Genomic DNA, 22,281 nt, shown 5'->3' with positions numbered 1-22,281 from the left:
AAAATAAAAATCAGGTAACATGTCCACCCAAATTAAAGCATAAACCCCTTGTAGACTAACATCCTCAAATTAAATCTTCTTATTGAGTAGGGACACTTGTGGCAAGGATGTCACTTTGGGATGCCCTAAACCAGCAGGTTTAATGACCATCTTAGCTAGCAACAGCCGTGGACCTGTCACTCTGGAAGAATTCACAAATGTCTGCCATTACCTGGAAAGTGGTGATCTTACTAGTAGCTGTGTCCTGATGCCCTAGGCTGAGTGGAAGAGAGAAATCAGCCCCATGAGTAGGGTCTCCATCGCCCACAGGATGTATGTAAGAAAGAAGCCATACCTGCCCTCACTTTGAGGGTGAACTTCTCAGACCGAATCCATACACCCTCACGCTGGGCAACACACCGGACACACAGCTTATGGTAGGCTCGCTTCACGTTTTTGATGGTGATGCCAGCCTTGGGGTTTGGGACAAATGTCAGGTCCGTAGGGAGAGATTTCCCATCACACTCAATGAGGGAATAACTGGACACCTGTGGGTCTGTCAGAGGGCAGCGGACCAGCGCGTCGCTGTCTTCTTTGCCAAACAAGGGAAGGCCAACCAGGAAAAGTACAGCAGGATCTGTGATGCAGAACAAAAAGCCATCTTGCTGGATGTGAAGACACTGAAAACACTTTGTTAGTTAGTTTGTTAGTTTAGACAGGGTCTCATTATGCCAGCCCTGGCTAGTCTGGAACTTGCTTGTAGACCAGGCTGGCCTCTAACTCAGAGATCCACCCTCCTCAGCTGTGATTAAAGGCATGCAACACCACAACCTGCTCCCTGAAAACATGTTTAAAAGACTTAAAAGATTACAAGGTTCAATAACAGTGGATTTCAAAGTTTGTTATTTTAATTTACACATATGAGTCTGTGCTAGCTTATCCATACATAGACCATGAGCGTGCGGACCTAAGACTGGAAGTGGGCGTCAGATCTCCTGGAGCTGGAGTTCTAAGTGGTTGTGAGCTGCCCAGTGTGGGTGCTGGGAACCAAACTGGGTCCTCTGTAAAAGCAGCAAGTGCTCTTAAAGGCTGAGCTTGCCCTAAAGGCTGAGCTTGCCCGATGGCTTCCAACACACTAGCTTTCTATGTGAGTACTGAGGCTCAAACGCAGGTCCTCATGCTTATAGGCAAGCACTCGCTTGACTGACAAGCTATCATCTCAGCCCTCTGAAATTCTGTTTTCAATTTATCCTCTCCACCTGGAAATCAAATGTTATACACACACAAACAGAATCTGTTACCACTGAAATATATTTGTTTTATCCTTTAATTTAAGAAAAAGACAAACAAACAAACAAAAAACCATCAGAAGCTGCAGTTGATTTTCTATCTATACTTTCTCAGTCACCAGGGTGTAGGAGCCTCCCGAAGGTATCACTTCTTTCCTCTCAGTGGCACATGCAAGTTAAGGGTCTAAATGTGAAGAAAGGGTGTGAGCTGACTGCCCTGGCTGATTCAGCAACCTCCTCAGACCTGCAAGAGTCTACTACACAGCTTACCCTGAAGCCGAAGGGTACTGTCATTACCGCCTGGAAATTACAAAATGTCTTCCCCAATGTCACCAGCGGCTTGCGGGTGGGCCCAACAGTCCCCGCAGCTGAACCCTGAAGCTAAACGTCTCCTCAGCTGCCCACTTACAGAAGGACAACTGATAAAGCAGGCAGAGGCACAGTCAATTTCACGGCGATCAGCTTTATTAACCCCTGTTTGAGCATGCTAAGATTTGTATAATTGTGTTTCCCTAACAATCCCCTGAGGGAGACTGCTCATCTTATCTGAGGACCACAATGAGAAGCGGAGGCCCTAGGCAGCACACCTCCCAGGAACAAGAAAACATCCACAGCAGACTCACAGAGCTGCCAGCATGCTATAAATGACAGACTCAGTCCCAATACAACTGGTGCTACAACCAGGATGGCCATTTCCTGTCTTCTCATTTGTCTCTTAGACTGACATTAGCTTTGTTTTACATCACCCAAAGGATACCGCCCTGCAGGTTCTTGACATGATAGCAAACACACATCTACAAATTGCTGAATGTGTCTAGAAAATGAGGTGTAGGATCCAACTGTCACATCTCTTTGTCTTTTGTTTTCTGAGAGGCTATAATTGCTGAAAAGAACCAACTCCGAACAAGCTTATGACTGACAAGGGATGCCTAGTTGTCTGAGTTGTTTTCTGGAATTTAGTCCCTAAGAGTGGGCCAAGTCTTTTGAAGTGCTAGTCTGTTCGGGCCTTTTGAGGCCTTGGGCTCCCTGAAGTGTTTTTACTAAGTGGGAATATTTAGTATCTCAAGGCATTTAAATATAGTTTCCCCAAAGGGCCTAATTTATTCTCAGGGTTGACTCTGAGGACCAGGACAAATGGGTTAACCAGATTGTAATCCAGCTCTGGCCTTGGAGACCCCCGGCTGGGGTCACACTCAAAGCCAAGGGGAAGCTGGCGAAGAAAAAAATGTATGTTAGGCCTCCTTAAATCAGCCAGCAAAATTCTGCCTTTTCGAGGCTGGAGAGATGGCTCAGAGGTTAAGAGCACTGCCTGCTCTTCGGAGGTCCTGAGTTCAATTCCCAGCAAACACATAGTGGATTACAATCATCTGTAATGGGATCTGATCTGAGGACAGCTAAATAGTTCTTGAAAAAAAAATCTGCCTGTGGTTTGGTCACCTCCGTGTCACTTAAAATGACACTTAAAAAGAACAGGGTATCGAACACTCTCCAGCACAGCTACATGGAAAACCAAGCATTTACCTCTAACAAACACGTAAATGGATCTCCTGAGGCCACTGCTGTTGATGCATGTGTATTTGCCTGTTTGAGTGGCCTCGGCTTTTTCCTGAACCCATTCATTGTGTTTACTCTCAATCACTTCATCGAAGATCTCGAAAGTCCATTTGACAAAGGCGGGATCAACGCATGTCAGCCTGAGGGTGTCGCCAGCCTCAACTATTAACTCTGATTGCGCTGGCTGGATGGATGGTGGAGATGGCTCCCCTGGACTCGCAGATGGCTGAGAAGTTCCTGCCAAGAAAAACAAGGACTGTGTTGAGTGTGAGCTGTCTTGGCGAAATAAAGCATTTCTTCTAATATTGAGTTCCATCTCAACTGTGTACGACGCTACAATAAAAATAGCCCTGCTATTTGTGGCTGCAAAGGGAATTCTGTCTAAAGTTTAAATTCATCTATAAAGTTATTTTCTGCAACCTTCAATTAGTCCTACGGGTCATACTTGGTGTACGAGCTGCCAAGCTGGACACATAGCTTTCTTTGGGTCAACCATGCCCAATGATGATAATCTGTCTTCGTGGTGTTGCTACAAAAATATTCACCTTAAAAAAAAATCACAGCAATGTCTTACACAGTGGAAACCAGAAACAAAAATGAGACAAATGATGTGTTCCTTAGTGGTGTAGCACTGGTAAGTCACCCTCGCTCAAGTAACCGAGTCCCAAACTCTACTCAGACAGGAGAGCAGTAGGCAGGATAGCAGTATATATACACACACATACATATGTGTGCGTGTGTGTGTGTGTATACATATATATTACACTATATACACTATATGCATACATCATATAAATTATATATGCATATACTATATAAATTATATACACTATATGCATACATTATATAATTTATATATGCATATGCTATATAAATTATATACACATATAAATTATATAAATTTATATGAACTATATAAATTATATATAACATATAAATTATATAAATTATATAAACTATATAAATTATATTATATATATTATATATAGTGTATATGTGTATATATGTATATAGCATATGTGTGTACATAACTGAAAAAGTACATTAAAAAGAATGTACATGACAGAAGATCTTTTTGATTTTCTTCAAGCTTTGGAATTCATCTATTTTCATACAATACTCCTTGTAGGACAATGTTCACAGATATAATATCTACATATCTCTAAATGTTATGGGGAAAAATGACGATGCTCCATTGAGATTAGACCCTGAGACTGTTTACCACATATGCTGGCTTCCAGTCTGACCAACCTAATGCCCGGAGAGTCCACATTGGTGTGACATACGTTCTTTACATATATTTCAGAGTTAAAGAAAGAATGCTCTGTGCCAGCAGCCAGGGTAAAAAGCACTGTCAGGCAAATCTGGCCGTCTGAACTGTAAGTCCAGCGAGAGAACCAACTCCTAAAAGTTACCCTCTGACCTCTGAAGATACATCTATGAACACAAGCACACGGCGATAATAAATAAAATGTTTGCAAAGACTCTGCTCAAGTACTACAGCTAGAAGTTTAGACTGAAGAAGGAGAGGTGGGCTGGACCTTGGTCTTGTCAGATGAGGGGGAGGACAAGACTGCCGAGAACTAGACAGCAAGAAAAACAGTCCCCCAGAAAGCTCGTGTGTGAGGCACCTGGCTGGAAAACAGTTCAGGGGACGCACGTTAGGTAAGGCAATGAACAAGGCAGACCATCCAGAGCCCCCACACCTCAGCATAAGTGTGGGCCAATTTGCAAAACGTTCACTGGTCAGGAATGACTTCAGGATGGACCTCCCCCAAAAACAAGGGTTCTACCAGCCAAAAGCAGGTAAGAAGCCATGAAGAGACTGATTTTGTTGTTGTTTTTAAATCACTGGAAGGGAGGGAGAAAGGGAGGGAGGAAGAAAGGGAGGGAGGGAGGGAGGGAGGGAGGGAGGGAGGGAGGGAGGGAGGGAGGGAAAAGCAAAGGAATGAGGCAAGACCACGCATTAGAAAGTTCCAGAAAGAAGGCAGGTAAAATTGAGGCAGATACCACACAGTGAGACGACAGACAAGAAACAAGTCCTCTAAGATGGTTACAGAAAGATTGGATCTGGCCAGGGCTAGTGGCACACACCTTTAATCCCAGCACTTAAGAGGTAGGGGCAGTCAGAGGTCTATGAATTTGAGACTAGTGGGACACTGTTTCAAACAACAACAACTCTCTCTCCACTCACACAAACACTCTCTCTCTCTCTCTCTCTCTCTCTCTCTCGCTCTCTCTCTCTCTCTCTCTCTCTCTCTCTCGCTCTCGCTCTCTCTCCCCCTCCTCCCTCCACCCCCCCTACACAGACACACAGACACACAGACACACACAGACACACACAGACACACAGACACACACACACACACACACACACACACAGACTCCTGGGAGTCTAAGGCACAATTTCACAGAGTGGAAACGTCTCCTTGTTCCAGAGCAGGCAGCTTCAAGTGTGGGGCCTCCTTACGGCAGGAGATGGAGGACAAAAAACCTACAAGCAAAGAAGGCCTCAAAGTAAGGCCTGCAGGGGAGCTCACGTGTGCAGACAGGAGGAGGAGGGCCCATAGACAGGAACAGAAGGAAGGCACTGTAAAGAAAGGCTCAAATTGTCTTCTGCAGGCCATGTATGCACAAACAGCTTCAATCCCTGTTTAAATCCAACCAACAGCTCACCTGGACTGCAACCACAGTCAAGGAAGGGTCACCCTAGAGCAGAAGACGCCACCCAAGACAATAATGGCAGGGATCATAGCCATCAAAGGTCACTAAGCACCAGCAACCAGGGAGATGCTGTAGGGTGACAGAGCCAGCCTGGGCTACCAGGCTCCACATCTCAGTGGCCTGTCCTGCTTTATGGACGTGGAGCAGAAAAGACTGTTTCCAGAGGCCTAGGAAGCATATAAAAGTAAAAATGGCAGTGCTACTGTCTCAGTTCCTTATATTCCAACAATGTAAACCCTCATTGAAAATCAGAGAGAAAGGATGGACAGATGGAAGGACAGACTAACTAGTTCCAATGAATACAGAATACTCTCGGGACGCTGACAGCAAACTTAATCTGACGCCTTCTGTCTTTTGGTGAAATTTAAAAATAATTGCCACTGGACATACTCAGGGTTTTTAGTTTCAAAAATGACTTACAAGCTCAATCTTCATACACACTATAAAATAAAAAGGTTTTATTAGGAATACCAGTGAAGGTAATATTTATTGTCTTGTTTCTAAACTATCTTCAATGTTGTTATCATGGCCTCACCAAATAATGGTGATGATGATGGTGATGATGATGGTGATGATGATGATGATGATGATGATGATGATGATGACGAGGACAAAGATTCAGGTTTAGACTGTCTCTCAGAAAGATACTCCAGGATTATAGGGATGTCAGGGATAGGGGGGCTTGTGGAACATGCCTGAGAGCCTAATAGTACCACATAAAAAGCCAAGCATGAAAGCATGCCGCTGTAACTCCAGCCTGGCAAGCAGAGACAGGCAGATGCCAGGTGCTCCCGCTCCGGCTGGCTGGCCTAGTCCAGACATCAGGCTCTAGGTCAGTGAAAGATCATGTCTCAGGAGAGAGGGGCGATAACCAGCAAAGGAAACACCTGAGGCCCTCCTCTGACCTGCATGCACAGGGCTGTATGTGCATATACACGCCCCACCCCCCACCTCCCCGACCCCACCTCCCCACCCCCAATCTCCCACCCACACAATTTCACTCCTCACTATTTCAGCTGAGCTATGAGACTTCTCTGAAATACACATTTTGATGTGCATACCTGATACTCATTTCAGCAAGCTTTCAAACATTAGTTTCTCTGGCTGTCTTTTGTCTCCACCAAGATTTTTGTATCGCTAAATGGACTTCCTTAGTTATGTGTGGCTATGGATAGTAGTTAAGATTTCTTTTCTTGTCCCTGAACATGTTAATTAATGAACCAAAAGAAAATGACATATGATAAAACTCAGCACCCTAGAGACAGAATCTAACGGGGAGGGAGGGTCAGATGGCAAACACAGCTGCTCTCCAGGAAGAACTTACAAGCCTTGCTGAGTGCGGGTTCTTGCTCGCCAAAACAAAACAAACAAAAACGACAGTCCCTTGACAGAGCAGGCACATAAGTAGACAACTATGAAAATCCCTAGCACCAGTGCAAAAGAAACGTCAACACATTCTCCGCTCAGAGCCTCTTCTCATACCCGTAGCGTCTTCCCTAGAATCCGTGTAAAATTTATCCAAGATCAGGTCAGCTCAAGGCAAGGACTCAAACATACCCCAGCAGCATTTTTTAAAAACATTATTCAATGGAGTCCAGAGGAAGAAAAAACACAAATGTCTACAGACAGAGGAAGAACACATGTTGGGTGTTAATGCAATGAAATATTAGTAAGCTGTAAAAAAAAAAAAAAAAAAAAGAATACAGTACTAACATGCTACAACACGAAAAGACACCAATAAATATATACAACCTTCCTTACGCGAAATACCTGGGGTGGGCAATTCAGAATCAGAAAGAAGCATGGCAGTTTAGGGGCTGGAGGTGGGGGAGAATAGAAGCCCATTTACACAGGGCAACTCTGGCAGGAGAAAGAGGTCCTGGAAATGAGAGGGGAAGGGGACTGTCCCACACTATGTACCCTCTTATCACTGCTGAACTAGATACTTTAGGTTAGCACATTCCATGTTGAGTATATTGTACCATCGTTAAATAAATAAATAAATAAATAAATAAACTAAGCTAAAATTAAGCCAGGCATGGTGGTGCACGCCTTTAATCCCAGCACTCAGGGGGCAAAGGCAGGCAGATCTCTGAGTGTGAGGCCAGCTTGGTCTACAGAATGAGTTTCAAGACAGCCAGGGCTACACAGAAAAACCCTGTTTCAAAGAAGCCAACAAACAACAAACAAAAAACCTAAAGTTAAAATAAAACAAACAAAAATCCTGGACAAGAACCACCTAAGCCTTCTCCAGCAGGCCCTGGCTTCACTCTTGTGTGGCCCCCAGTGTGGCTTAAATTGTGTCATTAAAAACAATGGGGGGGCAGAACTGAATTCCTCATTGTCTGAAGCAAACCATTGTTGAAAGAGCCCTTTTAACTCTAAGCTGAAGGACCTAGAAGCTCATGCTGACACCACAGGAGCTGGAGCTCCAGAAACCTGTATTCCAGAGTGACTTACTTCTCCCACTTCCAGAGTCATCTGACCGTATCCCCAAACCTGTCTAGGATGCATACAGATAGCATATCATATATCAGTTACATGTATGAGCTACGTGCTATGAAAACACACAGAGAGAAACAGCAGAAGGCAGCTCATGACTAACAATAACTGTAAGGGTGCCTCACCGGGAGATCTGCTGTTGGATTTAATGTGGGTGAAACATTTAGATTAGATTAAGATTAGAGGAGAGCTCCAATTTGCAGCCTGTATTCAGCATGTCTGAGGAGAACTTCTGGGGAAGAAACTGAATTATAATCCACAGAGCTTGCATTTGATGGATGGAGCCTGCACAGCAAGAATGGCTGCTCAGAATACCTCTGAGAACTTCTCTGAAACACAAAAGCAACCAAATCTCAAAGAAAAGAATTTGGCTCTCTATTGAAGATACAGTAGGTTGTATGGCAACTTGCCTTTAAAAAAAAAAAAAAAAAAAAAAAAAAAAAACTATCTATGACAATACCTGTGTTTGTTACAATGTATCAATTAACAAAACTGAGTCCCAACTAGAAATCCTTCCAGACTGGCTAGCTAAGCCTGCTGTTCCCCAGCCCCTGCAGTAGTGGTTGGCTTCTGTTAATTTTGACTTCCAGAGCCATATTTTTTCAAAAGGACCATCCCTGCAAAGCCTGGATTTTTTTTAACCCCTAGATGGAGTTAAAAGTAGGGAAGTCATTTCAAAGTCTTTCCTCCAGTTGGAGGTAAATATAAGGAACCAGATAAAGTAATGGCTGGGAAGGAAACTCACGTAGTCTAGTTTTAGAGAAGTAGGCCAAGAGAAGACAGAGCCTCCAGACCTTGTAGCTCAAATGTTCCTCAGTTCCTGTGCTTAGTTACAATTTATAGTAAAAAGAAAGTCTGATGGCCTGAGTGCCATTTTGTGCCTGACATACTTTTACAGTCCCATAGGAATAGAGCAGGTAAGAACCAAGATGGAAGGATCCTGGTAATTGCCCACAACACCCTGGAGACCTTCCAAAGAGGACACTGGGAATAGAACTAAGCTGGGGGCAGTGAGGAATGGCTCAGCGAATGTCATAAGGGCCCTCAAACCACTCCAGGGGTAGGAAGACTCTGGGCCACCCACACACTAAGGGAAGCCAGGTCACAGAGGGTCTAGAACTGTCTGCATGCTGCTATGCAGAAGCCAATCCCTTCAGCAAGATTCTATCCCATAACTAAAACATGGTGCTGCTGAGGTACCCGGAGCCTTGTACAGAAGACAGAAAACAGGAATGAAATAAAGACAGTGGAGGGAGGGAGCACTGCGTTGCACTAATGAAGGAAACAGCTATTGTGTTTCCCAGAAGGACCAAGAAAGGTTCCAGAGGAAAGGGTCATGATACCAGCGTCTGGGGAATCTGCCCATATGTTTGAGGAAGAGCCTCTTCTCAAAGTAGATGGTGTCAGGGAATCAGGGTAAACTACTCCTGTGAGGGGCTGGGCCTGTAGCATCCCTCGGCAGTGCACTCTCAAGTCTCCAGCATAGTCAGCATCTTAGAGACCGGGAATGCAGACTGTGCTCAATCAACGGCAGGGAGAGGTAGGGGATGAGAAGACACATCTCGGAGATGGGCCAGCAACTGAGAACACCATCCTACACCCCACCACAGAGAGTGTGTTTGCTATCCGTGGTGGCAAAGAATGTTATCCTTTCCTGTTGTTTTACATATTGTACACTAAAAGGTAAAATCAAATGTACTTAGGGTGACATGCTCTTTGAAATAAAGTAAACTACTTTATGCCCAAACTTCTAGGACTACCTGCCTTTTCAAAGTTTCTTCCTGGTCAGGTGTGAGCACACAACACTCTGAGATCTCCAAAGGACTTTCCGGGTAATATTTAATTCAGCAGTACAAAGATACAGTACTGGCAGAATTCATCACCAAGGTCACATAGGTCATTGTTCACATAGGTAAACAAACTCTGCTGTCTCCTAGGCCACAGGCCCTGCAAACAACCCCTTTGTTTAATGCAAATTTCTGTTTAGCATTTAGAGATGTGATATTTTGAGTTTGTGCATAGTCCGTTGGATTAATGAGCCAACTGGATGTTTCAAGCAATAGAAATGCAGCCGCTTGAAGTCGGTTTCAAAACTCACAAAACAACAAGGTATCTTTGTAGGGTGTTTTTAAAAGCATCTCCTATGGAGGTGTCTGTCAAGGTGGGCCTCAAGACCAGCCTGTTGGCAGAAGAGAGCCAAAGGAGAGGGAGAAAGTCACCGGAATAAAGTCGGCGTGTTGGTAATTGATACAACAAGTGTAAGCTGTGTCTCCACAGACCAACAGGACTTCAGCCCCTCCATTTAGCTCCAGGAGTGCCGAGGGCCAAGAGCACAAGACCCACAACCCACCCAGCAGGAGAGAGGCTCACAGCCAGACATCAATGAAGCCAGTACTGGCAAAGGGGCTATCTCTGGCTCTTCACCTTGGGAGCATGAAGAAGCAATCCTCACTGAAAACTGGGCTTGGAGTTTTAGGGCACTTTCTTACAAGGGCTCAGTTTGTTTGGCCTAATTGCGGGCTAACAGTTCTGAGTCTCAGGTTCAGCTAAGCTAGGATGTCTGACAGGATGAGCGTATTAATTAAATACATTTATTATAACTTATAAGGGTTGGGTTTTTTTTTTTTTTTTAATCAGCATTCCTACTGTTGTAACTTAAGGAATATCTACATTAAAGTGAGCTGATCTGAGAAACGGATGGAGTGTCGGCAGAGATCAGAAAGGGGGTCCTGGGGTTCAGAGGTCAAGTTGGACAAAGCGTATGGCCAGGCTGTGGGTGGGATGAGAATAGAAGCCCCAGAAGAACAGCAGTGAGTGTCAGCTGGAGGTTAGTTAGGATGGGGCCAGCCCAGGGCCAGCTTCTCCACAGGAGGGAGCCTGCCCTGAGAGAGCAGGACTAGAACAAAGTCAGCTGAGAAACAAGGAAGAGCCTAGCCTGCTAAAGGCTGGTGAGAGATGAGCAGTCTGTAGGACAGCCACCTGAGATGTGTAATTTGAAGTGCATAAGGGGACTCCAGGCGAGCTGGCCCTGGACAGTAAAGAAACAAGGCAACACTCGTGTTTTAGGCCTCTGTGATGGGACATTGCAGATGCCAAGTGATTAGAAGGAAAATAGACTTAGAGACATTTGGACCAGTGTGTTGGCTAGGTCCTAGAGATCAGAGGACAGAAGTGAGGGCCAGGGACACACTCATATTCTTACTAGCCCAATGTGGTGGTACTTGGGGTATCTGTGAAATCACTGGGGGTGCAGGGTGGTAGATTACAAAGACCAGAGCTATCAAGGACAAGGTCACTGAAGGAGGAAGGAGACTGAAGATCTTCCACATTTCTTATGGATGGAGGTGACAAACCAGGAGCAGCTAGGAGTGGCTCCCAGATGCTGCATGTGGTCCAGGAGGACAGGAGCCCATACTGGCTCAAGAACACCGAAGTCAGGGTGACACTCTATGTTAAGCCTCTCATATTTTGGAACCAGTCTTTTGAGAACAATATATCTGTGGCAGAAGGGAGATGAGGCTCTCTGCTTGGCCCGACAGAGGAGTCCAAATGGAGAAATACCAGCAGGGAATGAGGCCTGGCTGATTTGCCCAGGTTTCATAGAAGTTATGAGGACAAGTCTGCGGTCAGTTGCACTGTGTAAGAGGCAGGGATGAGGGGAATCTCAGGGATCTTGGAAGAAGCATGGCTCCCCAGTGCCAGAGAAGAAAGCCCCCAAGCAAACAGGGGTGCCCAAGCAAGCCAGGGGTGGGAGGCTACCCTCTCCATCCCCCTCCTACCTGCTCTCCTGCATGGGGACTTCAGCCAGCTGTACCCACCTGCACCTTGAGCCCTTCCTGCCTCTGCTGCTGGGAGCAGGAACTCAGTGCTTCTGCAGTTTCTGCTTTAACCAACTGGACAGGCCCAGGGCTAATAAATCATCTCCACGGGTCACACCTTTCCTGTAGCGTGTGCTTCTGCTTCTCTGCTTTGGGGGGTTTGTTACTCATTGTTTTAATCTTTTAGATAAAATCTTGCTATGTTGCTCAGGCTGATCTCCAATGCTTGAGCTGAGGTGATCTCCCACCTCTGTCTCTTGAGCAACAGCACTAAGGAGGGCCAGGCTGCACCCAGCTCCTGGCTTTTGTGCCCCACCCCCATACCCCTGGACAACCTCACTCTGCTGTTAAAAACTTCTCTCAGAGTCCTTGTAGGAGCCCCTCAGAGCTCTCTCGTCTTAGTGGGGTGCGCCCCACCCCCCACCCCAAAATCTTAAACATGCTGTCTGGTGGCAAAGAAGATGCCCCCAGGCTGCCTGTGCCTTTTGAAAAGCATACCCAAGATCAAAGAGATGTCATGTTCTGCCTCTGCTAAGGGACTGAAAAGGACTCGGAGGGCTTTACAATCTGGCTGTCAAGCACAGCTATACGTGCTGATTGAAGGACGGGGAGAAAATGTGAAAAGTTTGGTTTGACTGTGATTTAATATTTGTACATTTTAAATAAAACCCATAACTGCCTGTATTTGTTTTTACAGCAATTAGCAAAGGCGGGGGAGGGGGGGGCTGCACCAGGTGGAGACAGACACACAGATGGTCTGAATTCTACAGACAAAAGTCTCCTCACTCAAGAATTAAAGCCCAAAAGTTCCAAGGGATGTGAGAGTTCAGGACCTGCTGGGGATGTAGATCAGTGGTTAGAGTCTACTTCGGACACCAAAGGCCCTGGCTTCAACTCCGGAGTACCTCCTATACTGCGGTGGGGTACCTGGGCCTGTAATCCCAGGCCCTCTTGTTTTGTTTTGTTTTAAAAAAAAAAAGCCTGACTAGTGTCAGGAATTCAAGGTCATCCCTGAACCTCAACAAACTCCTGGCTCAGCTGGGCTAGTTGAGAGCTCATCTCTAAGCTTTCACCACTACAGGAAACTTAGATCACTGCTCTTATGGTGCCTGCCTAAACTGCCAGGGGCTAGCAAGTCTGCCCAGCAGCTAAGGCATTTTGTGGCAAGCCTGATCTGAATTCAGTCCTGGGATCCACAAGAGAGAAGGAAATAACCGACTCTTTAAAGTTAGCCTCTGACCTTCATACACATGTGTCATGGCCCTTACACATACATACACGCCCTTACACATACATACAAAGGAAATAAATATATAAAAATTAAAGATAAATATGATATAATCTAAACATTTTTGAAAAGTCCAGGACCCATAATAAAATACTTAGAACATAAGGGGTAAAGATAAAGGGTTCTCCTTAAAGATTTGAGGCTGGACACAGAAGGTCCTCAAATCCCTGTGGCATAACTAGATGCTATCAGGTCAGTAATTCCTGGTCCAACATGCCCAATGAGGATTCTTCTTAACTAATTGCTTTTCAGAACTTCTTCCAGACACAATTACCAGAAGTACAGGTTTTCCCAGAAAAATATTTCCTTTAAAATAGTCCCTGCTCACTCATCCTAAGAAAAATCCAACTGAGTGTCTGAGGAAACAACTACCCCTGACCCTGGCTCAAAGATGCCCAATGAGAGGAAGCTCTCCCAGCCATAATAAACCTGGCCTTTGGGGAATGAGGCAAGCCCTGGGTTTGACATGGACAATATATGTGGCTCCATCACAGAGCTGAGGGGAGGAACTTTCTCATTTCCACTGGGTTTTCCCCCATCATCCAGCACAGCTCCTGCTGTAAATATGTAGCTTTCCGTGTTTTGATTTCTGAAAAGCACTTACTGAAATGTGAACCAGATAAGAAACACTAAGGAATGGTCTCTAATAAACACCAGAACAAGGACCCAGCCACCATTGTGCGGCCATTGGCTGGGACAGTGTTAGGGGCTGTCTGCCCACTCCTTTCAACATTAACTTCCTCAACTTAAAGAACACCGAGAACAAAGCAGGAGACAGGTCAAGAAGAGAGGCAAGGGTCAGCTCAGCCACACTACAGAGCAGGACAGTCAGACTCCAGGGCACAGACAACTCAGCATATCCCTGCTCCCAGCAGCCTCCCTGGCTGCACAGCGTACACAGGGCCTGCAGGGATATAAGAAGGTGCCGGCCACAGATCCGGTCAGGAGTGTCTTTACTGTGTCAGGCATAGCCTGTGGGTGTGGATATGGTGTTCCCTCCCAGCATGCCATGTTCTCTCAGGAGTCTTAGAATTCTGCTAAATGCCACTTCTGCAGGCCCAGGAGGGGATGTGAGGTGGTAATGGTGACAGCCAAAAAAAAAAAAAGGAAAAAAAAAAAAAAAAAGGCTGCAAATAAAGCTTTGGAGACCCTAGGCTTTCCTACAGCATCAAGTTCTAATGGTGTCGAATGAGACATTAGGTAAGAAATGATTAACATTTTCACACATTCATGTGTGTGTGTGCACACATACGCATACATATGTACACGCATATGGCAATTGGGGCATTTCAGAAATGTATTAGATAAAATGTGCGTAATATTTAATTACCACTTTAACCATTTGTAAGTATGCAGCTGAGAGGTATAGTAAGTGCATTCACGAGGCTGTGCAGTGGGCAGTTATCATCACGGGTCATGTCCACAGGGTTCTGTCTTCCCCGCCCACCTACACTCCTGTCTCCCGAGACCGTTTGCTATCTCTTCCAATTTGGCATTCTAGGTACCTTGAGTAAGAGTTCAAATACACTATTTGTCCTTGGGTGACTTACACGTTTCCCTTGGAGTGTCACAGAGACCCGTTTTACGCTGTATCGAGTCAGAACCCCATCCCTATTCAAGGCTGACTAATGCTCCAGTGTACGTTTGGGCCATGCTTTTTTTTTTTTTTTTCCTACTTATGCTGACATTTGGATGGTTTCCCTGAGGCATTTTCAACTGTGATCAACACTTTGGAGAGAGGCCTCTCTGACTTTCTAGTTTTGAAAGATGCTTCGCATTAATTATACTTGACTAAGCTAGATGAATATGCTAATTTTCTTCATAATGGGTAAGTCAATACATTTTACTCAGAAATATACTCTAAAGTCTACTTTTAAGGAACCTGTCAAATAAGGAAAATTGTACCTTCCCTTTTCCCACACAACTTGCAAACAGGAAAATTCCCTTCTGTTTCTACTGTCAAGATGTCATCTTACAGAAGTGGGGACTAAAGCAGTCATGTTTCCCACAAGAAATCTGATCTGAGGCAGTTGCTAGAGGAAAGGACAGAGGCAGTTGTTAACTGTTCTACCACAGAGACTTCTATTCCAGGGCGACAGAGCACTGGCGCCCTGGATAACAGGCCCGGGTGAATCCCCGAAGAGCCATTTGGTGAGCCCATCTCTGCTCCTTCCTGTTACCTTGCCAAAGAGGAGAATCTGTTTTGTAGGTGCTGGAGATTTCTAGGAAGACAGTGAGCCTGTGTAGAAATTGCAGAATTTAAGGGGCTCCCTGAGGAATTCAAAGCACCCTTCTTGGTGGAAGGCCTTACCAGAAGGAAGGAAAATAGTCTCTGGTCAAGGGCAGAGGCTCAGCCTGGGTGGCCTGCATGTGCTTATCCCCAGGAGAAGGAAAAAAAAAAAAAAAAAAAAGCAAGGATCAGGGCTGAGGGCTGGAGAGATGGCTCAGCGGTTAAGAGCACTGACTGTTCTTCCAGAGGTCCTGAGTTTAAACCCCAGCAACCACATGGTGGCTCACAACCATCTATAATGGGATCTGATGCCCTCTTCTGGTATGTCTGAAGACAGCTACAGTGTTCTCATATAAATAAAAAAATAAATAAATCTTAAAAAAAAAAAAAAAAAAAAAAAAAAAAAAGGAAAGTTAGCAGTTGTAGCCTGAAGTTCTCAGGATTGGGAGGTGGGGGTGGAAGGGTAGGGTTGGGGGTGGAAGGGTAGGGGTGGGAGTAGAAGGGTAAGAGTGGGGGTGGAAGGGCAGGAGTGGGGGTGGAAGGGTAGGGGTGGGGGTGGAAGGGTAGGGGTGGGGGTGGAAGGGTAGGGGTGGGGGTGGAAGGGTAGGAGTGGGGGTGGAAGGGTAGGAGTGGGGGTGGAAGGGTAGGGGTGGGGGTGGAAGGGTAGGAGTGGGGGTGGAAGGGTAGGGGTGGGGGTGGAAGGGTAGGAGTGGGGGTGGAAGGGTAGGAGTGGGGGTGGAAGGGTAGGAGTGGGGGTGGAAGGGTAGGAGTGGGGGTGGAAGGGTAGGAGTGGGGGTGGAAAGGTAGGGGTGGGGGTGGAAGGGTAGGGGTGGGGGTGGAAGGGTAGGGGTGGGGGTGGAAGGGTAGGGGTGGGGGTGGAAGGGTAGGGGTGGGGGTGGAAGGGGAGGGGTGGGGGTGGAAGGGTAGGGGTGGGGGTGGAAGGGTAGGGGTGGGGGTGGAAGGGTAGGGGTGGGGGTGGAAGGGTAGGGGTGGGGGTGGAAGGGTAGGAGTGGGGGTGGAAGGGTAGGAGTGGGGGTGGAAGGGTAGGGGTGGGGGTGGAAGGGTAGGGGTGGGGGTGGAAGGGTAGGGGTGGGGGTGGAAGGGTAGGGGTGGGGGTGGAAGGGTAGGGGTGGGGGTGGAAGGGTAGGGGTGGGGAGCTGTCCACCTTTGTAACTTTATACACTTTTTAGTGTCTAGACCAGAAGCCAGACCAGAGGGTATAAGTGACAGATGCTGCCCTGAGCTTGGGTAAACAGGTGACATCATAGGAATCTAGGGACACCAGAGTAGGTTTTGGAGTCACCCAGGGGTCCATACCAAAGCAGTAAAGCTTTGGGGAAGCCAACTGGCCTCTCCAGGCCTCAGTGGGGATGTCTGTAAGCCATGCGTGGAGTTGGTCAGATCCTTGCACCATCTTTAATTCCTTTCAGAACCTATACGTTGCTGCTGGTGATGTCACAGCAAGAAGATAAGGACCTGGTGGCACCTGAAGTAGCAGAGAAAGTACCAAGAAAATACTCCCTGAGCCTGGAAGAAGTAGGAAGGCAAGAGGAGGGAAAGATGATACAGAATTCCCTGAAGTCAGGAGGAACATGGTACTTGATGAAGACACTAAAACAATGGACATGGGAACAAGATCACATCCCTCTGGGGCACCAACAGCCCCAGTCAGCTCCGCACACGATATCTCACGCGCCTCCTAAAAACTTACAGCTTTTGTTCCTAAAGTTACTGTTTTACTAATTTACTAAACCAAGGCAGAATCGTACCACGGGTGTAAGATGTTGAGGTGTCTGCGATGTGTAGCTCAGCGGCAGAGAGCTTGGAGACCAGACACAAGGCCCTCGCGGGTTCAATCCCTAGCGTTAGAAAATCAGTATGTGTACACACGCGCAATGACTTCAGATAGTCAACAGATTACTAGTTTCTCTACTCAAAGCAAGATTCCCAGAAGCACGTGGGCACCTTTACTCTCTAGGTCTTGAAATACCATCTAAAACAAACAAACAAAACCATTTCTTAAGGCTATGCTGTTTTTATAAATGATGTGCAAGGATGTTACTGCCAACTCCTCTCATAAAGACCAGTGAGGCTGAGTCTCTTATTTTAGACAAATGTCTCCATCTATGGCTGCAGCTGCTGCTGAGATGGAGTTCCTAAGCTGTCGCCTTCTAGAAAGGGAATACAAAGCTTTAGCCAGGGCAAAACCAATTAACAGGTCACTGGGTACTTCTTTCTTCTTTACATTTTTATTGGTGTGTGCCTATGTGTGTCTATGTGTGTGCATGTGTGTCTGTCTGCCTGCATGCCTATGTGTGTGTATGTATGTATGTGTGTGTATGTATGTGTGTGTATGTATGCATGTGTCTGTGTATATGTGTGTCTGTGTGTGTATCTGTCTGTCTGCGTGCATGTGTGTGTATGTATGTATGTATGTATGTGTCTGTGTGTCTGCATGTGTCTGTGTATATGTGTGTCTGTGTGTGTATGTGTGTATGTGTGTGTATGTATGTGTATGTCTGTGTGTATGCATGTGTCTGTGTATATGTGTGTCTGTGTATCTGTCTGTCTGTATGTATGTGTGTGTATGTATGTGTGTTTGTGTGTATGCATCTGTCTGTGTATATGTGTGTCTGTATGTATGTGTGTGTGTGTGTGTGTATGCATGTGTCTGTGTATATGTGTCTGTGTATATGTGTGTCTGTGTGTGTATCTGTCTTGTCATCTGTGTGTAAACACCCTCAGGATCCAGAAGAAGACGCTGGGCCCCTGAAGCTAAGGTGGTTGTGAGTACCAGAGCCGGTTGCTGGACCCTGACTGACTTTTAACCATTAAGCCATCTCTCTAACCCTGCATCTCTCTTCTGTTACTGTGTGAGGAGAACAGAATACCCCCAACACTGTGTTTCTGGGCACAAAGTGAGCAGCAGTGCTCGGAAGCCCTGGGAGAGACAAGACAGCACTTGTTTTCATGAAAACGTTCCCAGCACCTTTCCAATGCAGACTGCTGGCCTCTGACCCTGCATCACGACATCTCCAAGATCTCCAAGTGCAGGTTCTCCTTCTGCTATCTCCCTGGAAGACTCACCCTCAAGAACCTGCTCTCTCCGGCACCCCATAGCCAGAACTGAGCTTAAAACCAAGCAAGAAGATGCTACAGCAACAGCATCAGCTGCCAGTGAAGCTAGAGCGGCCTTCCTAAAACTCAGCAAAATTGGATCGCTATCACAGAGCCTTAAGCTCAGGTGTCCTTGAAATAAGGGTAAAGACTAGACCTTACCTCCATCCCCATCACCCAAAAATACCACACTGAAGTCTTGCTGTGTGCTGGGCCCTTAGAGTAATGGTATATAAGACCTCCCTGTGACCACGTGGGCGGTTTATCTTTCACTCTTACTTAGTTGGGCAATAAACCAGTAATTATACATTTCTATAATCTTTTCTCTGTGAAAAGTGTGAAGAACCAGGGGGCACAAGGGAGCTGGCCTGACCCACCCTAGGGGTGAAAGAAGATTGCAAGGGGAGATGCAGGACCTGAAAATTGGGGTGCACCAGGAAGTCAGGAAGAAGCCCCGTGCCCTGTGTGCCCCAGGCAGTAAGCCACATACCTTTATGGAACCCAAGGCAGCTATAAGTGCAAAGCAGGAGGCAAGTGTGTGGCAGTAGGAACCAGGCCCCCCAAGGGATATCTGTATACCCCCACACACATGAGCAATAATACTGGGTGGGTAATCTCTGATATGTGGCAGTAGGAACAAGGCCCCCCAAGGGATATCTGTATACCCCCACACACGTGAGCAATACTGGGTGGGTAGTCTCTGAAAGGCTGGAATCAAGGCAGGTGCTAATCCTGTTTACTTTAAAAAATGTCACCTGCAGCAAGGCCTTTACTTCACCTCCCTCATTGCACACGCATGCTTCTGGAAACCTCTGCACAGCCCCTCAGTACTGTAGCTGTCCATTTTCCTGTCTGGACTAACTGAAACTCCTGTCTACCTTTCTCAGGATGTCAGAAGGAGAACTGAGAACTGTACCCTGTCTGAACTTCAAGGGACTCAAGAGGCCCTAAGCCTTGTGCTGGGATGAAGTGCAGCCATTCTGACCCTGTCAGCTGGTGGTTCTCAACCTTCAGCCTGCAGCAGCTTCCCCTGAGGGCCTTGTTAAATGAAGAAACTGGAAACCCATGCTCCCATTATTCTCAATGATGCAGTTTTGGGGGGAAAGAGGGTGCTGGCATCTTTACCTGGTGCCAGGCGTGCCTGGTTCTGACAAAGAACTGGTATGGTAGGCCCCTGACCTACACAGTAGTCAGTCAGCTAGCAGGGGAAAACAAAAAACAAAAACAAGAAACCCCTCAGACTCAGGGCATTAGCCATTAATGTAGCAAGAAACCGTACGGGGATCTCTATCTTGGAACTCAGGGAGAACCTGCAGAAACAGATTTTCTTGAGTGAGCAAATCTGCCTGGCTTTTACACCTAGAAATCGGCCTCGCGCTGGGTCCCCCTGACAAGCCTTGGCAGCCAGGCGTGCACAGATTTCTCAGATCCCTGAGCTTTCAAGTGGGAAATGTTGCAGAATGCACCAGTCACAGCTACAGGACTCCAGAACAGTGACACTGGTGGTGAAGACAACTTCTGCAAGTGCATCAGACCTCAATCTGGCTCAGTGACTCAGAGGGCCTGGCACTCAGTCTTCCCATGCTCTTGCTCTGGGAATCTCCTAGCCCACTCTGGTGCAATAAGGAACACAGGAGTCTGCTTACGCAGGGGCCCCTTACATGGGCCATGGTTGAACAGGACTGTTCCTTCTCTCAAATAGAAATAAATGCTGCCTCAGAGAACTCTGAAAAGCGACCTGGCTGCCCCAACTGCTCAATCTTTATGCTGTCTGTGACATTGGGGCCTGAACTCTCCTCAGAGCACTCTCCAAGCTGTTGTCTGTCTGTCTGTCTGTCTGTAGCATTAATAACCCTTCTCATAAACGTCTGGCTCCCAACAGTCTGTTTTAGGGTCTCCTCAGAACCCTGTGCCAAAGACCTTCTGTTGCCTACCAAGCTTTTCTTGGTGAGTGGTCAGATATGAGTGACCGTTTTCTCCTCAATTGCTAATCAGATAATCTGCCCTGCAACAGTTAATTCTGTAGCCATTCCACATTCAAATACACGAAATTGAAAATAATTAGACCCAAACAATTGCCCTGGTGTAAAAGCACACTAATGGACAAGATTGGTGTATTCAGATTTGATTCAACATTCATCAGGACGCTTGCTGGTCAATTTGCTTAATGAGTGTTCACTTTTCTCTTCATTTTTCTGGGGTGACATCCACTCAGAGCCACACATTAAGCCTGCTTCCCTTTTGCAAGGAATTCTTCCTAAGCAGCCCCTGGTGTAAAATGACCTCAGTGCCTAGAGGGAACAAGAGAAAAATGCCTGAAACTGATCTCACTGTTCTCTAGAACTGAGAAAAACAACCATAAAAACAACCCATCCAGTATGTCCACTGAGAAAGTTACAGTTCTTCCTACACAGCTTCAGAATATGGCCATCCCCTCAGGGTGGAGAAGGGAAGCCCATTCTAGAATAGTGTCTGTTGTTTGAGACAGAGCCTAGTTGGTCCTGGCATTTCCTATTAGAGCAGGTTGGTCTCTGACTCACAGGGATCCTCCTGCCTCTGCCTCCCAGGTGCTGGTGTTAAAGGCTTATAAGGTGCTCACCTCCACACCTGGCTAGGAATCTTTTAGCATAATTGAAATCAAGACCAAGTGAAAGGGACTCAAGTTGGAAAATCTGAGATTGATTTCTAGAAATTTAAATTAATATGTCAATCCCAGGTAGCATTTTTTTTCAAATGATTATAATTAGAAATATGCAAATTTTTCCACTGGGGGTAAGAGAAGGGGTGGGAATGTATCCAATTAGGTAGCAATGATACCTTTATTATATGATATTAAAAGTGTAGATGTGGCATTAACGCTTTCAAAACTAAAAAAAAAAAAAAAAAAAAAAAAAAAAATGTCTCCTTCAGAAGTCAAGAATCTTTTACCAGGCAGACAATAGCAAAGAATGTTGGTTCTTACAAGTGTTCCTCAAAGACAACTCCCTAACGAGCAGGAAGCTCGCCAGGCATTTCTGCCATAATACTTTGTTATAAACAATAGCTCAGACAGCTGATGTCAGAGGGGCAGGAAGTGTTTGTTTTCACACTGATCTGTTTTCAGATAGTTTACAAACACAACTCTTGTCTCCAGCCACAAGTGTTTTTAAATTGTATTTTAAAAGAAGATTGTATTTTCAAAGGCGTCAGCCAGCCATTTAATATTTCACATTGGTCCAGGCTTGGCAAATCCATAAATTAACAAAAACCATACAGTAAAAAGTGACTTTAAAGAGGCTGGAGGCTGCTTTAGCTTCAGGAGTGTTACTCCTGTGCAACTGATGAACCGTAATCCCAAAACTGGGCAAGCAGCAGAATGCAATGCTTCACATGACTCATGGCCCGGCATGACTTAGTGTGCGTGCAGGGCGGATGGCATCACAGCCTCACAGCCCCGTGTGACTCCAAGTGGGAGCTGCCCCGAGTATGACATCACAGCCAGTGTGAACCAATGACCAGAGAGCCCAGAGTATGACATCACAGGCCTGTGGGGGTCTACTTTATGTCGCCGAAAGAGTTGGGACAAACTACCAGCAGCAAACATGGCTCATCACAGAGTTTATTCTGAGAAAAACCACAGAGACAGGGAGTACAGAGGAGACTGTGACACATGTACATTCAGTGTGCTGGAGTGAGAAAGGTTGATCCCTAAGAACTAACCACCCCAGGTGAAGCCCCACAAGGGGAGACAGAACCGGGGATGGGATCTAAGGACAGAATAGGGGCAAGGAGAAGAAGGAA

The 22,281-nt window shown here is 46.2% G+C and overlaps 1 protein-coding gene across 2 annotated transcripts in view; it reads right to left on the bottom strand.

Moving 5' to 3' along the window:
- The window catches only part of Kit (KIT proto-oncogene, receptor tyrosine kinase), an 80,331-nt gene that overhangs the window by 42,991 nt on the left and 15,059 nt on the right, over window positions 1-22,281 (bottom strand). For both annotated transcript variants that reach the window (XM_076938662.1, XM_034509300.2), the window contains exons 2-3: window positions 2,790-3,059; window positions 335-616 (exon numbers count right to left, since the gene is read on the bottom strand). In XM_076938662.1, coding sequence (XP_076794777.1) covers window positions 335-616; window positions 2,790-3,059 — 552 coding nt within the window. The remainder of the gene's footprint in view (window positions 1-334; window positions 617-2,789; window positions 3,060-22,281) is intronic.

This window comes from Arvicanthis niloticus, chromosome 7 (genome assembly GCF_011762505.2).
Source record: "Arvicanthis niloticus isolate mArvNil1 chromosome 7, mArvNil1.pat.X, whole genome shotgun sequence".
NCBI lineage: Eukaryota > Metazoa > Chordata > Mammalia > Rodentia > Muridae > Arvicanthis > Arvicanthis niloticus.
Note: the sequence above shows the minus strand (reverse complement) of the source record. Positions and strands in the feature narration are given on the sequence as shown.